The sequence below is a fragment of the Desmodus rotundus genome, chromosome 3 (assembly GCF_022682495.2).
Source record: "Desmodus rotundus isolate HL8 chromosome 3, HLdesRot8A.1, whole genome shotgun sequence".
In the NCBI taxonomy this organism is placed as follows: domain Eukaryota; kingdom Metazoa; phylum Chordata; class Mammalia; order Chiroptera; family Phyllostomidae; genus Desmodus; species Desmodus rotundus.
This window is the reverse complement of record NC_071389.1, coordinates 187,453,148-187,478,468: the sequence shown is the minus strand read 5'-3', so window position 1 is coordinate 187,478,468 and position 25,321 is coordinate 187,453,148. Positions and strand designations below refer to the sequence as shown.

General features: G+C 44.7%; 1 protein-coding gene across 2 annotated transcripts in view; it reads left to right on the top strand.

Annotated features, from left to right (window-relative positions):
• The first annotated feature begins 529 nt into the window (after nucleotides 1–529).
• Nucleotides 530–25,321, top strand: part of PAH (phenylalanine hydroxylase) — a 49,808-nt gene continuing 25,016 nt past the window's right edge. Inside the window, exons 1-3 of one of the 2 annotated variants that reach the window (XM_024579271.3) lie at nucleotides 530–687; nucleotides 7,378–7,485; nucleotides 18,173–18,356. In XM_024579271.3, coding sequence (XP_024435039.1) covers nucleotides 625–687; nucleotides 7,378–7,485; nucleotides 18,173–18,356 — 355 coding nt within the window. In that variant the 5' untranslated portion in view covers nucleotides 530–624. Of the gene's footprint in view, nucleotides 688–6,785; nucleotides 6,910–7,377; nucleotides 7,486–18,172; nucleotides 18,357–25,321 lie in introns of those variants that run through there. The other variant, XM_053921967.2, reaches the window with a different exon arrangement.

Genomic DNA, 25,321 nt, shown 5'->3' with positions numbered 1-25,321 from the left:
CAGTTAGGCAAACAGATCCAGGGCACATGACCGGATTTCAATCCAGGTCGCTCTCTCCTTTGCTCTTACCTTTGCTCTTTAGCAACTGTGCTCAGCGTTCACAGCGTCATCTTGTATGTCTGAAGTCAAAGTCTAGAAAGGCAGTGTGCTTAGTGGTTAATACAAAGGCCAAAAAAATATCTAAATTAGAGGTCCTGGCTCTGCTTCCGTGGGCGGGGGGCGGGGCGGAGAAAGGATGGTTTCCCATAACTGTGATTATCAGGAGGTCACAGGTTTACTCCAATGCAGAGAATCTGCTTCCATGCTTCTGAGGGTCTTGGAAAGGCCAATCTGTCTAACCACCAGCTCACGGGTGGCCCCGCGCCTTTCTGGTGGAGCTGCTTCCTCCAGCGAGGGCAGGCAGCCAAGGGTGGCCTCCCCGCCCCGGGGCGGTGACCTGGAGCTCCCTGCGTCAGAACAACGCCCACCGGGGGCGTTACTGTGGTCGGTGCTGGGCACCAGACACCTGTGCAACCCGTCCTCCCCTCCCTAACCTCAGGTTAAAAACCTCAGCACCACGTGCTGTTGGCAAACCTGCCTGTGACTGACAGCCGGGAGCTACAGACCTCACTCGCAGGAGCTAGCATGTCTGCTGTGGTCCTGGAGGGAGGAGGAGGCTTGACCAGGAAACTCTCCGACTTTGGCCAGGTGAGCCAGCTGTGCAGAGAGGGGACTTTGGCCCCCGTGAAAGAAGCAGGAGGAATGTCGGTGTTTCCTACTTCCATAAGCACACCAGGAAGTCTGAATCCACTTGAAGATGATGAAATTGTCCAGGAAGTCATCAGATAACGCAGGTCCTCAACAATTGTTGCCCAGGGTGGACATCTGCCCTGTGTAGATTTCAGGGGAAAGGGCATCGCTTTACAAGTTGGGGATCTGGCTTCCAGAGCTGCCACTAATTAGCTATGTGTCTCTGGAGAGGTCACTCTTCCTCTACGTTGCCTGCTTTCCCTTCTGTACATTGAAGGGGCTGTTCCTTAACCATCTGGAATGGGAGATGAGATCCTTCTTTTCCTGCTTTTCTGTGATGTTTATAAAATGCTTTCAGCCATGTATTGAAATGACACAACTGTGAAAAATTGCATTCTCTTGTTACCTTGGGAGAAAATGAGGCATCGAAAAAGTCTCAGGCTTACTCAGACCTGGGGAAGGAGAAAATAAACAGAAAGGAAAATGAACAAGAGTTAGCCTTGGACTTGGAATGTGAGAGACCCCTAAATGTGACTTGGGGATAATGCCCATGGTATGTCCCATTGTCTGGGATGTGTTGCATTTCTTTTGAGGTGAACAATTGCAGAATACCTTTTTTGACTTATTATACCCTTGGACTCTGTGGTTCTCAAGTAAAGCCCCGCTCAGGGAGATAACATCACTCTGCAGGCACCTGTCATCTGTAGGTTTAGTGAGAACCACCTAGAGAACAGGAAGGCTGGAGAGGATGGTTGCTTGCTATTTTAGTATAACTAGAGAAACTGCAGAACTTTGCACTAACTTTTTCTGAGTCCTGAGAAGAAGACTTCCTTTGAAAATGACATATGTTGCTGGGGAGACAGGAGAACTCGCATTGGAAGAGGGACGGTGTGGCAGTCAGACAGATCCCAGGACAGATCCTGACTTTACCATCGTCTAGTTTCTGTATTGCTGGGTGCAGGACCCCCACAACCATGGGGGGAAGACAGGGGCAGTCATCTGGTTAGGGGGCCATAGAGTGTAAAGTTTTATAAGACGGAGATCCGCACATTGTCACTCTTGATGACTAGGGGTAAAGAGCAGGGTCTGGAGCATGCCCTGGTACCTCCTGTGCGTGGAAAGCAGGGTGTTTCACTTTACAGAGCCTCAGCTTTATTCATTTGAAAAACTGGAATAGAAATACCCATGTCCTAGTGTTAGTATGAAAATTAGATGAAATAATGTCTATAAAGCTCTTCGCACAGTTCCTGGACCATAGGAAAGTGCCAGTGATGTCTAGCTGTAATTAATTTAGTTTTTCAACAAAATATGCCTGGAACATTGGTTGGAGGGACAAGCACTGAGTCAGGCACAATGACTGGTACAGATTTGTCATGAATGATGCTGGACATGAAGTCAGGAAAACTGGACTCTCCTCTTACTTAAGCTATGTGTTGGGAAAGTAACCCAATTGGGGTGAGGAGGGGCTCAGTTTGGTATCTGTAAAATTGTTGGGGGTAGGGGGTTTGAACTAGAATAAACTTAAGGATCCCTTCCAGCTCTGACAATCTGCAAAAGAAACATGGTTTATGCCTTTGCAGAACTCACAGCTCAGGTGAAAAGCATACACTGTGCATAATTCTGACACAGGCTGGAAGGCATACGGTATGGCAAGTGCTCTACACGTGCCACAAGCACACAATGCTGGAAGAGATGCTGACACATTCGTTCACCCAACGAAGACTTACTGAGCACCTACTATGTGCCAGGCACAGCAGAGTTCCTGCCCTGGAGAAACTTACATTCCAGTGTAGGAGACAGACAAAAATAACCACATGAACATATAATTTCATGTAGAGATAAGTGCTGTGAAGAAAAGTAGAGCAGGGAATGGAATAGAAGATCAGCGGAACTCAGAAAACACACTATGAATGGTGAAGTCAGTGTTCAAAACCAGATCTGACTCTGACCCCCTTCATGCCTCTCTCCCTTGCTGCTTCCTCCTGTAGATAAATGCTGGAATGTGGTATAGTGTGTCTCCGGCAGGGCGTTTGCAGCTTGCTTTCAGTCGTCTCACCACTGTAGCTATGTGTGTGCTTAACCACCCAGGCAAATAAATGCCTCCTCCTGTAGTTCCCCCCACCCCAAACACTAATTATTGTATTTGAACATCAATAAAAAAAGTAAAAAAAAAACCCACTAAGATTAAAAGGCAATGCCCCCTGGGATATTCTTGCTAAAGAATATGACTGTTTGTAATTTGGAAAAGTGCTCTTTTCCAAAGATAATGAATATATTCCTTAGACACAGCTGAACACAATATATTTCTATTGTTAAATGTATTGCCCAGTGTTCAAAATAACTTTTTCTGGTTCCCAGTAAAGTTCTTTCCCCTTGCCCTATTTCTTCTTATTTAGTTTCTGAGCTACTCTTCTCTATCTCTACCCATCCTGGAGGTAACTGTGTTTCTAAGTCAACTCGTGTGTTTATTGGAAAGAAATAAGGAATAGATTATGAGCCAATAAAAACATATTCTAGAAGAGATTTTCCTAAGGTCCCACACCAGGTCAACACAGTAAAGTTGAAATCAGTATCTACCCAAGACCACACCATTTCACAAACTTCCATAAGCTTCCTTTCATTTAAAGTCTCTCAGGCCTTGAAAAGGGGAGCTGTAGTCTCAGTTGAGTCTGCCACCGGGAGGCAGAATAAAGACTTTGGAGTTGCTGGACCTGAGTTCAAGTCCAGACTCTGGCACTTAGGAGCCGGGTGTGCACTTAACCTCGCTGAGTCTGTTTCCTCACTTGCAGCACTACTGCACCCACTTCACGGGGCTGTCGTGAAGACATGTAAACTCTCAGAACAGTGCTAGTTGCTGCCAGTGACGATAGTCATTACCTGTGAAAAGTACCAAGTGGCTCCTGGCACAGAGGGGATACTCAGTCAGTGGCAGGTGCTACTGTTCACGTTACTAACACTAAACAGTAGTGACTTATCATAGGGTAAATGTGAATTTGCAGACACATTTGAGAAAAGTCATGATTTTTAAAAGTAAGCTGTGTATTTTTGTCAGCGGTTTAAAAATATTCCATGGCTAAGTATCATCTGGGATGCTTTTGAAAATGCAGATTCTAAGATCCTACCCCAGATACTCTGATTTGATTGTCTTGGGAGAAGCCCAGGAACCTGCATTTAAACAAGGACTCGCCAGGTAATTTTGGAATGGAGATCCAAGGAACACTCAGAGGAACCCCGATTTAGAAAGTTGGTGGGGGAGGATGGGGAGATAAAAGGGCACCGGCACAGGGAAGGAGAGGTATTGAATAAACTAGCAGTTAGACCAGAGAAGAGCCCTTGCTCTGCAAGAAACCTAGGCCTTAATGGGGACATTATGCTCATAGCAGAGTGAGTTGTATAGAATGACTGATACTTAGGAGCTGAGTTCTTGACCTGGGACCACTATCTGTGTGACCCCAGGCAAGTCACTTTCTTTGGCCCATAGTTTCTCCATCTGAAAAATGAGGGCTTGAACTACATGAACTCAATTATTATCAATCTCCATGTGGACATCTGAAGCCAAAGAAATGCACACACTGAAGAGGGATTGCTTCTGAGAGAAGGGAGACCCAGGAGGGCTTTTGAGGAAGGGTGAGTTATTTGAAAGGGTGAGAGAAAGAGGGGTGCAGTGCATTTACCACAGTGAGGAGCTGAGAGAGCAAGAAAAAAAACCAGTTTGATGGTGCGGAGGGGGGCGTTTCTTGTTGGGGACCTCAGGTGACTCTGGAATATCAGAAGGAGATATTTGATCCTAATGGCCATGGGGAGCCTTGGAAGAACTCTGAGTTGAAGGAGGATGCAAGCAAAATTCTGTTAGGGCTGGACCAATGAGCTGGGTCAGCACCATGGCAGTGGGAACAAGAGAAGGATCTGAGGCTGAAAACCACGTCTGCTGCAGAAGGGCAGGTTGGACTTGGTGATTGGCTGGCTGTGCACAGGCATGGGAAGTGGGTGGTGATGGAGTTTTGAGCATGGTGCATTCATGTCTGCATTGAAAGGTTACATCTGTGGAGATGCACCAGCAGTATGTTATTAGGTTGGCTAAAAAGCTTCTTTGATTTTTCCCATAAGAGGGCTCTAGTAACAGTCATCTTTAACTTCATTCAAAACAATGTTGTTAGATTGTATTGTGACAGCTGTCATATCAGGGTGCATTAAAAAAAAGTTTATCAACATTAGTTGATTTTTTGTGCAGCCATTTAATATGGAAGATAGAAGAAAATATGCAACATTTTTGGTGTATTATGCCTTATTATTTCAAGAAAGGTAAAAATGTAAAAACAGATTTGTGCAGTGTATGGAGAAGGAGCTATGACTGATCAAATGTGTCAAAAGTGGTTTGTGAAGTTTCGTGCTGGAGATTTCTGCCATGATTGGATAGACCAGCTGAAGTTGATTGTGATCAAATCGAGATAGTAATTTAGAACGATCAGTGTTATACCGTGCAGGAGATAGCCGACATACTCAAAATATCCAAATCAATGAAGTTATTGGTGAAAATGAAAAATGTGTCTTTTATTTTATGGCAAAAAACTAAACGGACGTTTTGGCCGACCTAGTACTTTTCTTGGAGGCCAACAGGATAAGAGAATGTTGCCAAGGGAACTAGAAACAGGGAAAGTCTTTGTCATTTCAAGGAAACCAGAAAGGACTAAGGGCTCAGTGTTCTCCTGTAGGAAGAAGAAGGCTGACGTCAGAAATTCATCTGCATATCTTTGGCAGGGCTTAAGAGAGGGACAAGGCAGGGTAGAGTCTGCAAAGAGTCCTGATTCATAGACAGTATCCTGGGATCAGATAGCTTGGGTTCTTATTCTTGTTACACTGTGTAACTACGGGTAAACTACTAAACTTCTCTAAGCCTTAATTTTGTCATCAGTAAAACGAGGTGCTTGGAAATTAATCAAACCTACCTTCTCAATCAGCAATTTTTAACCTTTTTCATCTCATGGCACACATAAACTAATTACTAAATTCCGTGGCAACCAAAAAATATCTTTTTTGCAGATTTGACAAAAAAAAAGGTATAATTTTGATTCATTCACACCAGACGGCTATTGTGTTGGCTATTGTCATTTTTTAATGTGACAATCTAAGGGAAATTGGTCAGTGCCCCTGACTAAATAGTCAGGTATTACATGTTTTCAAAACTCTTGCAGCTCACAGGGTGAAAATCACTGTTCTAGACTGTTGCAAAAATTAGATAAGATCATCTAAATCGAGTACTGTTAATGCCTGTAACATTACAGGCTGTTAATAAATGAGGGATTCGACATTTTTTAGAAAGATTACATCTTCATCCCTGTAGAGATATGTAACAGCTCTTTGAATTCATTTGAAACTCCCTCTAATCACAGTAGCTGATAATTCAGGTTCTTTCTCCACCCCTCTGTTTTAGGTGAGGTTCTGGGAAAACGTGAATTTTCTGCATTAAAAGGAGTTCATCCGAAGGGTCACCAGTGTTTGTGCAGGGCTTACTGTGCCGGGTCACTGACAGAACCCGCCCAGCACAGCCTTCCCCTTGGGATAATGTAGCATCCATTCCTCTAGTTTCTTCGCCTTGCTGATAAGAGAGTAAATTTCTGCACATTTTCTTCTTCCTGGTTTTAGGTATATGCTGTTTATTTGTGGGCACACATGGGATTTCATATATTATTATAAAACTTAATTTTAAAAATTTAAGAGATCTCAGCAAACTCTTTCTGCAATGCCGACCCTATTCCCACCTTAATTTGCTGTCACATGCATGTAGAAAGTGCTAGATCCTTGACATCCTTTCCTGTTTTAAGACATCCACCTTCCGATGGATTATTTGTGTACTTCTACATGTTTTGTAGCTATTTTTCTACAACTAGATATCCAAGGTCCCAGTATATAAAAACAAGTCAGTGCTTCCCTGAAATCTTTGTCAAAGGCCACGAGGGCATTCTTGTATATTTAAAATATTTCCATCATTTTATAGACTCCTCTTAATATTCTGTTTAAACTATTTTTATCTTCTTCTTCTTTCATCATTGGAATACTGTTTAGACAGGGCCTACTGTTAGCATGATTTTTACGGATGAGAAACTCCGAAGGCTGCGTGATTTGCCCCAAGTAGTCCGTCTGAGGGGATCCCAACCCAGGTCTTCAGACTCGAAAGCCTACGTGAGTTCTATTTTTAGAACTTTCTACCCTGTCTTTTTCAATGTTTTCCTGGGACACTTTTTGAACCACCTCTGAGGAGCTTTTTTCCCAGTTATTTGGTTTGTTGTGTGTCTATTAAGCCAAATTTTGAGCTTCTTCATCTTTGTATGTAGATCTCAGCGCCCTATTACCTGGCACTTGGTGGGCGCTCATTAAAATGTATTGGATCTATAGGGTGACTGGTGACATCAGTGAATAACTGAAGGCCCTAAAGTGGAAATCTGACCTAGAGCATTATTGAAAATATCACTGCCCTTGACTGACTGACTTTCCACCATGCTATGTCCTTCTGTATAGAATATACATAGTTCATTGTATCCCAAGGCTTAATTAGAAGAAACAGTTCCTGATGGCCTGTCCTGGAGATTTCACAGGAATGAATTGCTAAACCATGGAGAACATTTTAACCAAGGGTGTTTAATCCTTTAGGAGACAAGCTATATCGAAGACAACTCCAATCAAAATGGTGCCATATCCCTGATTTTCTCACTCAAAGAAGAAGTTGGTGCGCTGGCCAAAGTGTTGCGCTTATTTGAGGTAAGGGCTTTATTCGTTTCTGCCTGAGAGACTTGACTTTCAGCGGAGGCTCTTACGTTAACCGACTGTGTGACTTTAGTTGAGTCTTTCATTCTCTCCGAACTTCAGTTGCTGCATTCACAGTCAGGTCATTCAGAATCCCTGGTTGCGTATCCAGGAAACCAGCCCTGGCCTCAGAAATCTTCAACCAAATTTTTCTTGAATTAATCGCTTCTGAGAATGTTCTCAAAACACTTTTTACTTTAAAGAGTAGCACTTATTTGCCTTACATGTATACATTTCTATCTGGCCCTGAGGGTGGCTTCAACCTTGGCTCACTCATCTTATGTTCTCTACAGAGGAAAATCTCATTGTAGTATATGTGGAATCACATTTTTATATATTAAGTGTTCAATTAAGAACAAAATTAAATTTAAATATAGTCAAAGGAAATTGACTTTCATTTTACTCTTTTGCCCGGGGATTTAAGAAGGAATATTTTTGAAGCAATTCACTTTTACCTCAAGTTCTTTAATAGAATTAAATTGGGTGAGTTATCAGTGGGGAGAGGGAGTAGGGAGAATGGGGGGAAAGGTACAGGGAATAAGAAGCATAAATGATAAGTATAAAATAGACAGGGGGACGTTAAGAATAGTATAGGAAATGCAGAAGCCAAAGAACTTATATGTAGGACCCATGGACATGATCTAAGGGGGGAGAATGTGGGTGGGAGGGAGGGTGCAGAGTGGAGGGGAATAAAGGGGGTGGGGAATAGGACAACTGTAATAGCAGAATCAATAAAACACATGAAAAAAGTAAATCTGGTGACTGCATACATAACTAAATGGAGACCACACAAAGCTACCACGCAGAGGAATTCTAAATCATTTAGGTAGATACTCTACTCAGAGAAGGAGAGCAGGACTCCGCTTTTCTTTAGGTAGGTGGCACAGAGTGACTTCCAAAGCAAACAATAGGAACGGGAGAGGAAAGAGTAACTTCAGTGGAGAACCCAACAAACAGTAGCTCAGCCAGGTGATCAAGGTCAACATCAGTGGTCACGATGGTACTTTATCTCTGTGATCTTTGTCCCCCAAGCCCATAACCTCAGTCCAACCATGAGGGAAACATCTGACAAATTCCAATTAAGGGACATTATACAAAATGCTTGACCCATGCTCCTTAAACCTGTCAAGGTCGCCAAACACCAGGAATATCTGAGAAATTGTCCGAGCCAAGAGGAGCCTCAAGGGATGTAATGATTAATGGAATATGGTGTTCTTAATGGAATCCTAGAACAGAAAAAGACATTTGATATAAACCAAAGAAACTCAGATTCGGCATTGTCTTTGGTTTGTGATAATGCACTAATGTTGGTTCATCAATATAAGATGTTAATAGTAGGGGAAACCGGGTACAGAGTATATTGGAATTTTCTGTACTCTCCTTTTGATTTTTCTGTAAATTTAAAATTGATCTAGAAATAGTTTATTGAAAAGAAGAAAACTTGGCTCTTCAAAAAGGGGGTTGAGGGTTGGGGAAATGCCTGCTTGGGTGAGAGCAAGCCGTAAGAGGAGAAGAGAGATACAGTGCTTTCTCAATGGCAACCTGCTTAAGGGAAGTAATACGCCTGTAAAATGCTCCTTTGTAACAATGTAGCATTTTCCCCTTGAGAGGTCCAGACTTGGAGTTAATTAACTAATAGTAAATTAATAGGATATTTTCAACTTAATAAATAAACCACAACTAAATCATGTGGTCTGGGTGAAATGTATGCACCCAAGGAGTGTGTGTGTGTTTGGGCATTTATGTTCTCTGAATAAACTTTTTAAAATTAAATTTATTGGGGTGACATTGGTTATTAAAGTCACATAAGTTTCAAGTACACAATTCCATAATACATCATCTGTATATTACATTATGTGCTCACCACCTAGTTGAACTTTTTAAAGCATTCTCCAAAATCTCCACTGCCCTGGTCAATAAGTCGTGTTATTATACGCATGTACACAGAAGAAAAAAGGGGTTAATGTACTGGCTGATTGGTGAAAGGGTTGGTGTTAGTATGTATTGGTTTTTTTCCAGACGTATGTCAGCTGCCCTAAACATAGCATAGGCCAGCCTGCCTTCTGCCCTTCTTACCAGCCTAGCAAGTGCAGAGTTAAGTTATGATTGTCCAAAGTGCCAAGGCAGTGAGGAAAATCTCATTGTAGTAGATGGGGAACCACACCAGGTGATAAGCCAGGCATGGATGATGCTTGATTGAGTTCTCATTCAGCTTGGTGAAAAAGGTGTTACTCCATTTCATGGATGAGGAAACCGATGTTCTGTGAGGTGACCCCCACAGCTAACGTGTGGTGCAGGTGGGATTGAACTCGGGGTCTCAGTTCCAAAGCCCACCGGCTTTTTCCGAACCCCCACCCCTCTGCCAAATACAGCTATCTCTGCACATCTGAGCACCTCTGGGGTTGTTTAAAAGTGCAGGTATTCTGGCCCCACCCTCTGCTTTTATGGGGTGAGGAGGATCTCTTACCAGGCATTCTTTCTTTTTTCCAAGTTGAAAAAGGTGTCAAAATACAAGAAAACTAATGCCCACAATTCCACCGTCCACGAGAAACCCCAGTCAGCACTGTGACACGTTTATTTCTTTTTTTTAAGTGTGATAATGGTTTCCAAAATTACAAATTGACATAATGTTCTTTAAAATCCACATAGGCCATTCAAGGTACAGCTATAGTCCTTTCCGACAATGCTGTCACCCTGCCAACTTTCCGCCAAAGCAACATTGTTATCAGTTTAGTATATTTCCTTCCAGTCCCTGAAAAAGCTCTGTGGGTATTGACAGGCACCATGCTACGCACACAGTTCTGCAGCCTCTTTGAGTCAGTTCAGTAGAGTGGTCAAGAGCGCAGACTCTGGGGAGACAGTGCTGTGGCTTCGGGAGAGTTGTTCGATTTCTCTGTGCTTCAGTTCCTCATCTGCAGAATGGGAATACCAACAGTGTCTGCTTCAAAGGGTAGTTCTGAGGATTAAATTATTGCATACGTGTAAAATCCTCAGAGTAGTTACATATTAAGTGTTCAGTAAGAATTACTATGTACTTTTTTTTCTGAATGCAGTGTTTTCGAGATATATACTTGTTAATACAAAATTCATGACCTTTAAATTCTGAAGAGCAGCTCTTGCTGTGTGTCCTCCACGTGGTGGAAGCTTTCTTCACCCCAATCCACCTGAAGTATGTACAAGACATCCTAGCTCCTCAGAGAAAAAGCAAGGTCTGTAGAGGAGGGCAGACTTCTCCCAGCATGGCCAGGCTTCATTTCCTTCCTGAAAGCCCATCCCTTCCTCAGATGAGTAGCACCCAAGTCATCCTCCCATTAAGAGATGCTGTTGCTTGCCGAAGGGGCTTGTAGCTTTGTCGACCTCAGCTAGTAGCAACATCAGAAGGCAACACAACAGGTCTGATATTTATAACAGAGATACAGAGGCACTGTGTTTGCCTGTCTTGTGCGGGTGACGGGGGGCAAAGAAGCAGATGTCTTAGAGAATTGGAGCCACATGATTAGGAATACGCCAAACCCTGTACCTGCTAACCCACAAATGTCCCACTGTCCTCAGAAATTTGTTCTGCCAATTCTTCATGCATTTATTTTGATATTTCCCACAGCGCTCGAGTTTTTAGCCTCTACTACCTCATGTCCCATGCCTTCTTTAAAAAAAATAGTCTCCTGCAAGTCTTTACAGCAAGTGGTTTAGTAAAGGGCTAACAAACTAGAAGCAGGCTTTTTGGGGAAGTGGCGCCCAAGCGGTCTCTCCGCCTCCACCAGCCCTCCACTAGTCACCTTCCTGCATGTCCTCTAGGGAAGGGAACACAAAATCAGCAGCTACACAAAGCTCATAAGTGGTGGATGTGCTCCTTTGCATCGTTTCATTGATGGAGACACAGCGGCTCAGACGAAGCTGCCCAAGCCTAGACACTTGGAGATAAAAATTGCTTCAGATGTCACCCTCCTTTTCCACAGGAGATCGGTCCTTTGAAAACAAATGGAAAAGGCACAGTCTTTGTCCCATTCACTTTCTGTACCCAATCCACTTCTGTCCAGATGGCCCATGCCTTCCCTTCAGCAGATATTCAGGGTGGTCGTACTCTACCATGTATGCATTCAGCTATATTTTCTGAGTATCTGCTGTTCAGAGGTATACAGGTGCTGGGAGACTGGGATGAGTCAGACGGTCGTTCTGTGGCCCTGTCAACCTTAGGAGAGCTCAAGGTTCCATGAGCGTCCTTAACCCATCCTTGAGACCGAGTTAGACAGGGAAGGTTTCTTGCAGATACAGTGTTTAAGCTGAAACGTGAAGGGGTGGGCCAGGGGAGAGGCAGGGGAAATGAGTTCCAGAACACAGAAACAAGTGGTTTGAAGTAAGAGATTAAACAAATGATCGGGTTGCGAAGTCCTCAAATCCTTTACGGTCTGCCAACCTTAGCATTCTTGGGGACAAGAGCTGGGTTGCAGAGCGGGCATCCAGGCAGATAAGTGATTTATTACTCTAAAGTTTGGACTTTAAGTCCTGCCTGTGACCCCTGGGCCTGGTAGGCAGGACAAGATCGATAGTAAATCACAAGGGATTGCTTTCACCCCACGGAGGACTTAGGTCCAAGGCAGTTGTTAGCAGTAAAATGCTTACCGGAAACCTTTCTTCTTTAATAACAATAAAAAGAGCTGTGAGTATTACGGGAGGAAAGGAAAGTTCTTAGAATCCAGATGACACTTTCACTTTATTTAAATGCCCCAACACAGATATAGATGTAAAGAACACCCATGGAACTCACTTCCAGCTTGAGAAGTAAAGCATCGTGTAAATGGCATTATAATGTCCTTTTGCACCCCTTCCCCATGCACTCCCTCCTTCGAGGTAGCTATTAGTCTGAGTTTGACATGTACGATTCCCATGCATGTTGTTATACTTTGTTTATATGGATAACCATGGGTGATACATGGCATAGGTTTTCAAGCTTTTAATCTTCATAAAAGTGTAAAACTCTCCTTCTGCAGGTTTATTCCTTGAGGAGAGGTGGTGAACATTGTTTCTGAGAGTTGTTCCCAGGATTCTTACTCTTTCACTTTCCCCTCCGAATATCCCGTCATGTGGCTATACTTCCTTCATTTCCTGTTGGGGGTACTTAGCTGGCTTCCACTGTCTGTCCATACAAATGGTGCTGCACTAAACATTTTATTCAAGGCTGATGACCCGTTTATTGGAGAGAAGAACCTCAAATGGAAAACCGGCACGGCTTTTAGCTACCAAACAGGTCAGAGCTGGACACACTTGAGAAATAGCCACACGGAGTTTACTTTTAAAACTTTCATTATGAAGTTAGACCTCTCATGAAGCAGACAGTGCTGTGGCCCGTGGCTGACAAACACGTTGTCATCGTTCTTCAGTAGCCTGGACTGGAACAGACCACTGTGTCTTTTTGATCTTATCGCTCTAGTGGCAAGAAAAGGTGGAGGGAGAGGAATAAAAGGAAAAGACAGCCCTTTTTCTCAAAAGCCTTGAAAAGCCCCTAGATGAAGCTGGTACCTCAGCTCTCCCCAGGAAGGGGCCTCCCCCGAGTCGGATGCAACTCCAACTACATGGAGGTGAAGGTGGGGGAGAAATAATGTAACAAAGAGGGAAAAGACTCAGGGAAGAAAAGGCCAAAAGATTACCAGACACACTTGCAGAGGAAGCAAGAGTAGAACACCGAAAGATGATCTCCGGGGTATGAATTCTACTGAAAATCCAGCATGAACCTGCGCGAGAACGCTCCCCCAAGTTAGAGTGTGTGTGCCCATGTACGGGAGTGGGTGGTAACTTAGCTCCCACTAGAATTTAATTGTGCTGCTCATGCTTTTCCGAATGCTTTTGGTTTCCTGGTAATCCAGTGGGTTGAATTTCTGGACCCTTGGTCATTCGGGGCTATTGCTGGCCCTTTCACGAGAGGAGACCGGTGAAATATATAAGCCCTGCCTGCACCTGTCTCAAGTCTGGGCCAAGTAACCTCGATCTTTGCAACTGTCGGTTCTCACCCGCGTCCCCTTGTGGTAGCCTCCAGACTGTGTCTGCCCCCGCCCTGAGTGCTCCTTTTAAAACAGGAGTCACAGGATATCTCTCCTCTTCCTGATTACCAAGCTAGCTTCTCCTATCACTCAGAGTGAAAACCAAACTCCAAGTAATGGCCAACCATGCCTTACAGGGTCTACTGACAGTTACTTCTCTGCCTCGTGTTCTACCACCCTCCCTCTTGCTCACTCTGCCCCAGTCACACTGGCTCCCTCCACGGCTGTCCGGCATAGCGCACACCACCTTACCCCAGGGCCCTTGCATTTACTGTTCGCCCACGCCCTGCCCCCTCACTGACTCCTGGTTGGTGCTTAAGTGTCACCTGCTTATTTTTCAAGGCCTTCCTGACCACTTTGTTTAAAATGGCACTTCCGTTGCGCCCCTGGAATAACTAATCTCTCTTTCCTGCCTGACTTTTCTCCATCCCATCTGAAGACTACATTATTTTTTTATAGTTACTGTTTGTCTCCTCTTTCAAGAATGTAAGCTCCAGAAGGGCAGGGATTTTTCCTGCTTCATTCCCTGTTGTACCCCAGCACCAACAACGGTGTCTGGCACATGACAAGTTCACGACTGGATGAGCTATTGGAAGCTCCTGGGGGTTTTTTTGAGGCCAATGATTTGGGGCATTCTTTGTGAATGTCTTTGACGTTACCTCCAAACTAAGCAAGGACATAGCTTCATGTACGCTTACTCCGAGGCCACAGCATGTGGTGGTTCAAGAAGCTCTCCCTTTTCAGTCTCGTCTCCTCTGAAAATATGCTCAGCTTTTCCTTCTCCCTTTTTGAAACGTGCTCTGAGGAAAGGTGCTGAGAAAAATTTAGGGTAAAGCAAATATTTCAGGAGAAAGGACTCATGACACTGAATGCATTTTGATGCCCAGGGAAATGCACACCCGCACCAAGACGAGAGAGACAGAGTGCAGTGCGTTCTTACTGAATACCCGTGAATGAAGCCAAAATCGTGCCTCTTCTCCTCTAATTCTCACTGAGCTGCCAGTTAATATTATTATCCGTATTTTAATCACGACGAATCCAAAGCTCAAGGCCAACCGGCACACTCAAAGTCAGGGAGCAGCAGAACAGGATTTGAACTCAGATTGTTCCAAATCCCACTCTCTTTTCACTATATTCTTTCCCAAAAGGTGCAATGGAGGGGGAGAGGAAGGGGCCCTGAGTTTGAGGTCGAGGAAAGATCCAGAAACACAAATCTCTTTTTCACCATTGTGAGTCCTGTGTTTTCATAGTTTTATCCACTTGTGACCAGTTCCCCCTGAGAAAGATTTTCGTCAAGGTTGGGAACAGAGTGGGATTTCTAGTCAATCTCTATTAATATAAACTATGCATGTCATTTTGCTGTTCTGTGGGACCCACACTTTCTGCTCCAGGGTCCCGACTAATCAAGTATTACACTGCTATCGTTTATGTGTAAATGAACTATTGGACAGATCATGAAATTGTCTTTAAAATATTTGACTCTAACCATTTCTTACCTCCACCTGGATGTCCACATAGAGTAACAGAAAGTTCTTTCTTTATCCGTCACCCAGAGGGGTGGCCAGTGTGTAGGATCAATGTGTAAACCTGTATAGAGCCCTTGGTTAAAAGTAAACAATTATTTACTAAAAGGTAATTATGATCAGAATCAGGTTTGGCACAATCATTTCTAAAGCCATGCTTAGCAACCAAAATTATCTAAGTATCCATATGGATCCGCCAGAAAAACCTCAACCCAGAAATCGCATGCCAGACTAGATAGCTAATTACTAAGAGACTGATTCAAATGGGAAAGAAATAGTTCAAAGAATTAGGCTGTGTGCTTGCAGCCAGAAACTTCTCTCACATTTAAAAGATACATTTTTCCTTTCATTATGTGGGTAACATAATAAGACTTTTGGCAAATAAATAGAAGTTACGTATAATCTTGTCATAACTCATTTTGATGCATTTCATCCTAGTCATTTATTTATTTATTTACTTATTTACTTATTCATGTATTTATTTATTGCCTGGCCATATTTTTAAAGGTATGTTTTAATTATCACATACCTATATCCATCATAAGTATTTTCCCAAGGGCTTGTCATTATAACCCTGTAAGACATTAAGTGAATTTTTCATTATGAAAGCAACAAGTGTTGTTTTAGAAAAGCTGAACCATAACAAACATGAAAAAAGAAAGGAGGAGACAAAAGCACCTCCAGGCCCATCATCTAGAGGCCACCTCTGCTGACATAGGGTGCCACGATCAGTGACACTCTGTTTTACGTAAGGTGTCGTGGCTACTTGCTTTTCCATAGATGCGCCCTCTCCACTGAGCGATTATACTGCCGTCTATCCACCCATTCCTCTGGAGTGGAAACTTAGCTTACAAATTCTGGTTAAAAAGTTTCCCTGTAACATAGGTCTCTAGAATAGTAAAAACTGAGTTTGGGGGTATAAGTTGTTTTGTGGCTCTTCCCAAAAGAAGTGCTGCTCCCAGGGGTGGAGTGTGGGTGGTGATCACTAACAGCCTATGGTCAGCCTTCCAGCCCTTCCTCCCCCTTCCCTCCCCCACTCACCTCCCCCTTCCCTCTGCACTACGTTGGCCGGAGGTGTGGCTTGGTCCTGGCTCTAGGCCTGGCCGTATTCTCTAGCCTCCACGAGGCAGAAATCGGTTCCTTCTTCTTTCAAAGTTTTGACGTATGTAAATAGGAGGTGGAACTTGCCCGCCCTGTCTCTTTCCTTCTGAGCCAAAAATGATGATTCTTTGCTTTGTTTAGGAAGTTAACCTTTCTTTGCTTAAAAAGCTTCAGAGCCGCCACTCTGTCTCTGGCCTTCCCTCCTCCACCATCTGTCCCTCTGGTCCGTGTCCTCCCGGTGGGTAATATGGTGGTGACACTGTCAGGACTGCGTTCCCTGCAGACGGAGCCACCAGCAAGAACTCCATGACAATGACCCTGAAGTTACCAAAGACTGGGCCCCTATCTCCTACCATTTTGGGCAAATCCCCTTTATCTTTGATTTCATTGTTTTACATCTGTTTTAACTTTCTCAAATGCTTGTTGGGAAGATCACAGAAAATAATTCTAAAGTGTGAAGCGATAATCATAATATCGTAATTACCATGTTCTTGTCACCCACGTACCATTAACCACCAAGGGAAAAAATATACTTCTTGAACTACAAAGTTGATGAATTTTGTTCTTTAAAATTGTTGAGTTATTCAAGTTAAAATTATTTTTCCAGGGTGTATTTTGTCTCTGTAAATGTTTGGAGTAACCCCGGTTATCTGGTTATTTTAACAAAGGGTAGAGGGTGTGCCTTAGTTTTCTTCACAACGCACTGCCAACGAAATCACACTTTCTGATAGAGAAGCAGATGACTCGCCGTGCATTGAAATTTGAGGGCCAATTTAAATAAACGACTCTTCTAATGACAGATCCAGGCTAGCTAAAATATCGCCCGGGGAAGACACTGAATTTGAGTAGGCACAAAAGTAGTTATTATTTTTGTGGCGTTTAGTAAAAGCAGCCGGTGCACAACTCTGCCCTTCACAACAAGGCCGTGGGTGCCCACCCTGTCAAATGCTGTGATCGCCCACACTGCGCCCCGGGGCTGCCTACCCCCTTCACCCTGCTCTGCCTTGTATTTTCCCCTTAGCCCCCATCGTTGTAAAATAATATATAAATTCGTTCTCTTTCCGTTTGTTGCTTATTTCCCTACAGCTTGAATGTGAGCTTTTGTAAAGGGAAGTGTCTTTGTTTTGGTCACTGATGCATCCCAACCACCTGGAAGAGTAATCGGTACCTGGTGGAGGCTACATACACATTGGTTGTGTATGTGAGTAAAAAGTGATTACGCAAAAATCTGAGCAGTAGTTATACTAAATAATTATTACTGAACATTTACCATGTACCTGGCAGTGTACATGTGTCATTTCATTCAGTGCTCCCAAAACATGTCTGAAGCAGGTGTCGCAGTTATCACCAAATTGGAGATGGGGAAACTAAAGGTTCGAAACGTGAAGGTCAATTGTTGCAGGTCTCATCGCCCATATGATTAAGAACTTGGATTTAATCCAGTAAGCTTGACTCCTGTGGGCCCTGTTCAAGCAGAAATCTGTTGCTTCTGTGTATTTATTTGTCGAGATATTATTATTCAGATTCTATGGAGTTTCACTTGGAAAAGGGCTTTTTTTTTTCCCTGTGTAAGTACTGTCCTGGACATTAGGACCAGATCAACATTTTACCCTTGCAACTCTGGCATTCATCCGATTTCCATGTGGTTAAATTCTGCGGCATTGGAACTGTATCCCCAGCGGGAACTTTGACCACCTCTTGCCGTTTGTTATTGGGACTTGGAAAAAAAAAATAGAGTGGAGGTGGGCAAAGCCGGGGGAGGGGGTACTGGAGACATCTGTAATAGTGTCGATAGTAAAAATAAAGGAAAAAAAAAGTAAAAATAATGTGCAATTTTAAGGACTTTCTTCTACTCTAATTTAAAAAATCCTGCTTCTCAACCTTCAGCATGTCGTGTGCTGTGCGTTTTGCTCTGTTTTTGCCTGTTTGGTCTGTGTTCGTGCCATTGACTGTCCCCTTCACATGTCCAACTCTGCTTTCTAGGAGAATGAGATCAATCTGACCCACATTGAATCAAGACCTTCACGTTTAAAGAAAGATGAGTATGAATTTTTCACCAATCTGGGTAATGGCAGCGTGCCTGCTCTGGCCAACATCATCAAGACCTTGAAACACGAGATCGGTGCCACGGTGCACGAACTTTCCCGAGACAAGAAGGAAGACACAGGTAAGAAGGAGAGGAATTTTGCAACCCTGGCCACTCTACATTCTGTTTACAAAATAATGGCAAAAATAATATGCACCCTGGAAGATCACTGGGGCATTAAGCGAGAGGATACAGGTTAGAGACTTAGATGCGTGCCTAGCCTATTTTAGACATTTAATAAATGTTAGCTCTTTTCCTCCTTCCGCAGGATAGCTATTTCTCCTGCTAGTTGTTATTGTTCTGTTGTTGCAGTTTGTATATATTTTTCCTTCTTGGGTTGTGATGCTCTCGACCTCCTCCCTCCAGAGGCAGGATGGTTAGGGTGTCTGGGGTGCTTTCTATGTAAATACAACTTGAAGACAAATTCTATGCTTATCTCCACTCCAGCCAGAGGGTGTCCGCACATTCTTCGCGTAGTTTGTCAGCTCCTTCGCTGGAGGCCGCCTGCCCCCTTGTCCTAGTGCTTCCATTGTCATTGTCCACCTCCCTATCTGTCTCTCCCACCACAGTATGAGTTTCTTATAGGCAGGGGGGTCTTTTATATGTATGTCCTAGGAGTTTAACCCCCAGCGTGTAGGACACAAGTGCTGAGCAAATATTTGGGAGTGGGTGATTAAATCAAGGTAGTTGTGAAGACTTGCTCTCTCTGCTTCCTTATGGAGGTACTGAAAGGCTTCCTGTTGATGTCCCCGGAACAGTAAGGCAGTGACATGGGGCCATAAAGTGCAGGCATTATTAGTGGGTTGGGGTTGAACAGACTTCAGTTCAAGTCCTACCTCTTCTACTTAATGACTTTGAGACCCCTGACACGTCCTTTTAACTGCTCTGACCTCATAGGGTTTTTGTGAGGGTTAAATGGGATCATACCTAAACAGTGCTTAGGCTGGAGAAATGATAGTATGTGGTTGCTGTTACTATTATATTTATCCTAAAAAGAATACAGAGGAACAAAAAGTGATAGTTTTTTTAGGATGCAAAGTATATTCAGATAAACTATTTTTAATAGACTTTTTATTTGTAAAAGCAGTTTCAGGCTTACGGAAAAAAAAATGTGCAGAAAGTACAGAGTTCCCACATGCCCTTTCTTCTCCCCCTACCCAACTCCAATTTCTCCTGTTATTAACATCCTGCATTAGTCTGCTACATTTTTTATAATTGATGAGCCATAGTGTTATGTTATGATTAACTAAAGTCCATTGTTTACATTAGAGATCATGCTTTGTATTGTACGGTTCTTTCCATTTTGATAAATGCGGGTAATGACATGGTGACTGGCAATGATGGATAATATCACGTGTGCATCATTACAGCCTCATGTAGACAGTTCAATTGCCTCCCAGATGCCCCGTACTCCACTGATTCCTGTCTCTTTCCTTACTTGGTCCCTCTGGCAACCGCTCATCTTTTTACTGTCTTCATGATTTTGACTTTTCCAGAATGTCATATCATTGGAATCAGGGTATGTAGCTTTTTTAGACTGGTTTCTTTACTTTATTTAATTTTATTTTGTTAGAGAAGGGAAGGGAGAGAGAAAGAGAGGGAGAGAAACATCAATGTATGGTTGCCTCTCATGCGCCCCCTACTGGGGACCTGGTCTACTGAGGACCCAGGCATGTGCCCTAGACTGGGAATCGAAACAGTGATCTTTTGGTTCGCAGGTCGGTACTCAACTACTGAGCCACACCAGCCAGGGCTAGAATGGTTTCTTTCACTTCCATGTCTTTTTGTGACTCAATAGCTCATTTCCTTTTAGTGCTGAATAATGTTCCATTGTAAGGATGTACCACAATTTGTTTATCCATTCGCTTGTTGAAGGACATTTTGGTGGCTTCCAAATTGTGGCGATTATGAATAACGCTGCTATAAGCATTCACATGCCGGTTTCTGTGTGCAGCTGAGTTTTCAGCTCATTTGGATGAATACTTAGGAGAGCGATTGCTGAGATGAAATATTTTTTCCTAAATAATTTAAAAATTGTTTTATTATAAAATCAAAGGTTTTTTTTTTTTTTAATAAAAACACTAAAGACTTCAGGTCACCAGGATTTCAGGCTCTATAACTGGAAGTAGTGTTTTCATAGGCAGAGATGCTTTAAAATGAGGCAAGACCCACCTCTTAGCACAAGCCGTTGAAAGAGTTAGTAAGAGATACCTCCGAGGCCTTCCTGGGAGATCTCGCTTCTTTTTCTGCCCTTGTCCTCCTGTGGCCATCACGCAGACAAGAAAGTCCATCCAGCACTCTGCCCATGCCAAGGGTGTACAGCCACACTCGTGGGCTCAGGTCACTGGGGGTGGGCACTTGGAATTCCTCCTCAGATCAACCCTGTCTGCCTGCCCCCCTTCCACCTTCCAAGCTGCTTCCCAGATGATCATCTTCTTTTGCTTTTCCGGCCACCTGCTCCCCACAGGAGCTTCAGGCTCTCAGGACAAAGGCCCTGCTGGACCCGGGGCCAAGCTGTGCTTCTGCTTGGAGCAGGTGGAGGCCTGGCCAGCTGGGGCCCTGGGGTAGGAAATCAAAGCAATTGACAGGCAGGCCCATGGCCCCCTGGGGAGCCAGGGAAGATGTATGTTGATCAGATGAAGGGCTGGCAGCCTGAACTGGAGGCTCAGAAAGGAGGTTCTTAATGGGCCATGGAAGAATAGTAAGGAGCCTAGACTTGGAAACCAGGGCACACCATAGTTAGTGTAACTTTGGGCAAATTGCTGACCTTTACAATCTCCCAGTGTATCACATGGGAGTAACAAGTGCCTCTGTCTCATAGGATTAATGAAGTAACAGCAGTGGAGCATTGAGAACAGTGCAGAGCGTGTTCAAGGGCTTAATAGATGTCCTCTCTTTGGGCCATTATCACAATTGCTATAAATAACGGCCCGAGCACAGGAGCCACGAAATGCCAGCCTGCACACAACTACTTTTTCAGGGATTCTGAGAACTAGAAAATGACCTCAGAGTTCATGCAGCCCAACAGATGCCTTAATTTTTTATTGTAAAAAACAGAGGCCGTGACTTGCCTTAAGGCACAGAGTGGATGCTGTGCAGTGGTGGGTGAGCGTATGTCAAGTGATGCTTTGGGCCAGGCACCGTGCTGGGAGCTGGGGTGAGAGAGGGTCACACTGTCTGTCCTTAAGGAGCACACAGGCTGCCGGGCCGACAAGTTGCCCAGGTGGATACAGTAGAGGGACAGGTGCTGCGGTGGAGACATGGCTGATGGAATTTGGCCTCTTCTCCACTGTTTCACTTGGGGACCCAGCAAGTGTAAAAATGGAAAAGCCATCCTGCCTGCTGTGGCTCATTTGGTCAGGTGTCATCTCACAAAGTGACAGGTCGCCGGGTTCGATTTCCGATAGAGGCACATGCCTCAGTTGCTGGTTTGGTCCCCCGTTGGGGTGCTTATGAGAGGCAACCCAATCAATGTTTCTCTCTCACATCAATGTTTCTCTCCCTCTCTTTATCCCTCCCACTCCAAAAATAAAACAAAATTTTTAAAGAAGTGAAAAAATCAATGTTTTCACCCAGAGGAATCATGTCGTCAGTGTTGGGCTTATTAGAGGCTGAATGGAGAACAGGTTCGATTCCCTTGCAGGGCTCGAAATAGCAGGGCATTGAGATTTAAAGTTGAGTTTACATTCTACCTAATGGAGGAAAACCTGCTAAGACTAACCATTTAAAATAAGGGTTTGGGGAACCCTTGTTACTGCTGATGCCCGGTCACCCCACCCCACCCTGGCTGCCCCTACTGGACACGGTTTCCAGTGGCTGTGAGGGATGCAGGTGATGCAGAAACAACACAACCTGGCACCTCGGGCATCTGGGATAGTGTTTGTGAAGAAGTCGGGGCCCAGAAACAGGTCTTTTCCAGAGTAAACAATCACCGTTGCTGCATTGCTCTTTCTGTAGAGCTCAGGGGAGGATGGCCAGAGGAAGGAAGGCATCATGGTGGATCTGAACCTTTGAGTCTTTTCACTCCACAGAATGCCCTTTCTGGGGAGGGGCTCGGCTCTCAGGGGCAAGTCTGACCGCAGGTTGAAGTAGGAGATCTGAACCCCTCAAGTCAATTAGGCTAAACCACTTGTCACTCTAGTTTTAAAACCATTCAAAGGGCCATGTGAATGATAGAAAATGAAACTTTTCAGTTTCTTAATTGCTAAAAAGTTCCTCACCCAAAACAGCTTAAGGGAAGGTTAATTACAGTGACAAGTTAAAAATAAACCCCAACCTTCTAAAATGCCTCCTGGAGAAAGTGGTGTGAGTTTAATAGGATTTTAATCCAGAGAGTCTTTTGAATACTTGAGGTCTATTCTCCTGCTACCCTCTCTCCTGATGACCTCAAATCCTTCTTCAACCCAACATAAAAGAGCATTAATATCTGCCATCGATCCATCTCCTAATCCTTTTACCTTCCCCTTTGAGTCTTCTGCATGACATTGCAGTTGGAGGGGGTGGCAAATTCCTATATGGAGACAGATTGCAGCCAGGAGAAACAGACGGACCAAATAGCTTGGCTAGACAGAAGTATAGGGTCATCACCTTTGGAGAAAATGATCTGTTGGGAGTGATTTTCCAAAAGCATTTAGTGGATTTTGTTCAAGTTGTGGGGATTATAATGGCCCTGGTATGGAAGCAAAGGGGAACCAGATTGCTTTGTAGAGGCAGAAGGGCTATTTATTTTATCTCTGTATGTATCTATCTACTTACCTATCTACTCATCTATCTAGCCTTGGGGCAATTGGGATTTTATTTGTCTTTTTCATTTGGGTCAATTCATGAAGCAATGGTCTAAGGGAAGAAATCCTTGTGAAAAAAGAAAGCAACATTGTTACACTCATTTCTTTCCTCTCCGACCCCTCTCCCCACTCCCAGCCCTCTTGGAGTTTTCTCTTTGCTGCTTCAGTGTTGCTGCCCTGAAGAGCAGAACCAGGGTAAGGCCGGAGTTTCAGGTCGCTTGTTGGGAGTGGAAGAATAGGGTTCCTTGGAGGAATCTGAAACGACTCTGAATTCTGGGCAGAACAGTGCCCACGTGACTGCACGCATATTGTTCAGAGAGAAGGCCGTCAAAGCTGCCTTGACGCCCAAAGAGATGACGACGATCTTGACAGAGAAGCTGCTTAAGGCCATCCGGGGGGTCCAGATGTTTGGTGTTGTCTCCATTCCCACCACCCGGGCCCCCTTTCCTCTCTTCCTTCCTCTGCTCCTCTGTTCTGTGTCCCTTCTTTCCTCTGTCCCCTTCTCAGCTCCAGAACTTCCCCTGGGCACTTCAGTTGGCCCGCTGTGTGCCTCTCAGGGCTGTAGATGCCCGTGGCGCCTGGTCTGCAGGAGCCGGGGATCTGAATGTTTGCAGGCTGCCTTCTGCAGCCGGCCCGGATGCTTGTCAGATGTGCTGATATTGCCGTGAGTCCTGGCAGCTGGGATTGGGACTTTCGTTTCAATAGGTCCCATCTTCCCCAACGCCCAGAACTTGCCTCTCCTGGGTCTCATTTCTTTAAGCCTTGACCCAACTCTTCAAGATGACAGCTGGTGAAGTCCTTCTCTTAATCCTTAGGCCTGGCCTGGGCCCTCTGAAGCCGCAGGGCCCACGAAGGGCTCCCGGAGGGAGAGAGGCATTCTCCAGAAGGGGATTCGTGTGTCTTCTCTTTGGCCCAGCGCAGGGGCACCATAAGTCCAGTTGTAAGTGGCAGGTTGTTAGGCCTCAGTGCCACGTGAGTGCGCAGAACACAGAATTCGGTGTAAACACGTCTCTAACATAACGACATTTTACAAAAGGGCATTGGGAGGACAGTCCCAGTTTAGATTGGTGATTGGAATAAATGACCTTGCAGGTCTTTTAAAAAATTTATTATTTCATTCATATGCACTTAGTGATTCCGTTCATTTATTTCAACACATGTTTACTCTGTGCTTCGTGACTAGATCCCCTTTATTCATCTGGTTCGCATTCTCATTTAACGTAAGGGCAGACCGAGAGCAAATGCTTTGCCTGTCCTGCCCGCCAGCGATAGGAGCAGGCGCTGAACCCACCCTGCCCGGCCTTGCCCTGCCCTCCGGGATGAGGAGGGGAAGAGCTGGGCACCGTCAGCCTGCATCGTGCCCAGACTTTCCAGAAGAGCATCTCTTCTCTAGAAACAAAGTAGATGCTCCTTAAAAGAGGAAAATAAAACCATCCAAAGCCTTCATTCTGCAGGATGTTGGTGCGCCACCCCTTCTCTCGTAGGGGGAGACGTGATGAGCACAGCGACTGCTTTTCTTGGGGGTTGGAGGCCATTGCCTCAGAGCAGAGACACCCAGGAGCCGGGGAGGAGGGGGGGAGAGCATCCTTCTATTTTGGGCCAAAGAAATGGAGGATTTATTGCTCTCCCCGAGACAGGCTGGAGGCAGAAGTCTGGGGCAAGCCTGGGTGCCTTGTCAGCTAAACCCTGGGGCTGCTGAGAGTCTGGTGGTGGGAAGGGGTTAGATGGGGCTCAGCCTGTACCTTGAACTGCTATAAATTTAAGTGGCCTGCTCTGACCCGCTGGCCTGGAAGCCGGCTCCAGCCAGGCCTGTGGGGCCCTTTTGCTCAGGAGCACTCCCAAGCCAGCCGCCCCTTGGTTTGAGCTGAGCTGTTGACCCCGACCTAATGAGAACACAACGTGGGTGTCCAGGGCCAGCTTTCCCTCGGGTTGCTTCCCTTGGAACCAAATCAATATTCATTAACGATCTGCCCCCCACACCCCGGGAGCCTCTGGCTTCACAGAGAGCCTCTGTATCACCACGCTGCCCAAGTCATTCATTAACCACTGAGCCCAGCAGCCCGCGAAGCCATGGAGGGGCTCACGGAGGCCAGCCCACCACTGAGGTATTTGCAAAGGTCATTAATGAACTAATCTGATTTAACTTTTCAAAACAGAGGCCTGGGTCACTGGGTTCCCAGCATTGTGAGTGAGACAGGGTGGGGAGAGAGGCCTGTGACCTTCACTGAAGAAGAGAAAATGCGAAGGTGTGTGTGAGGAGCT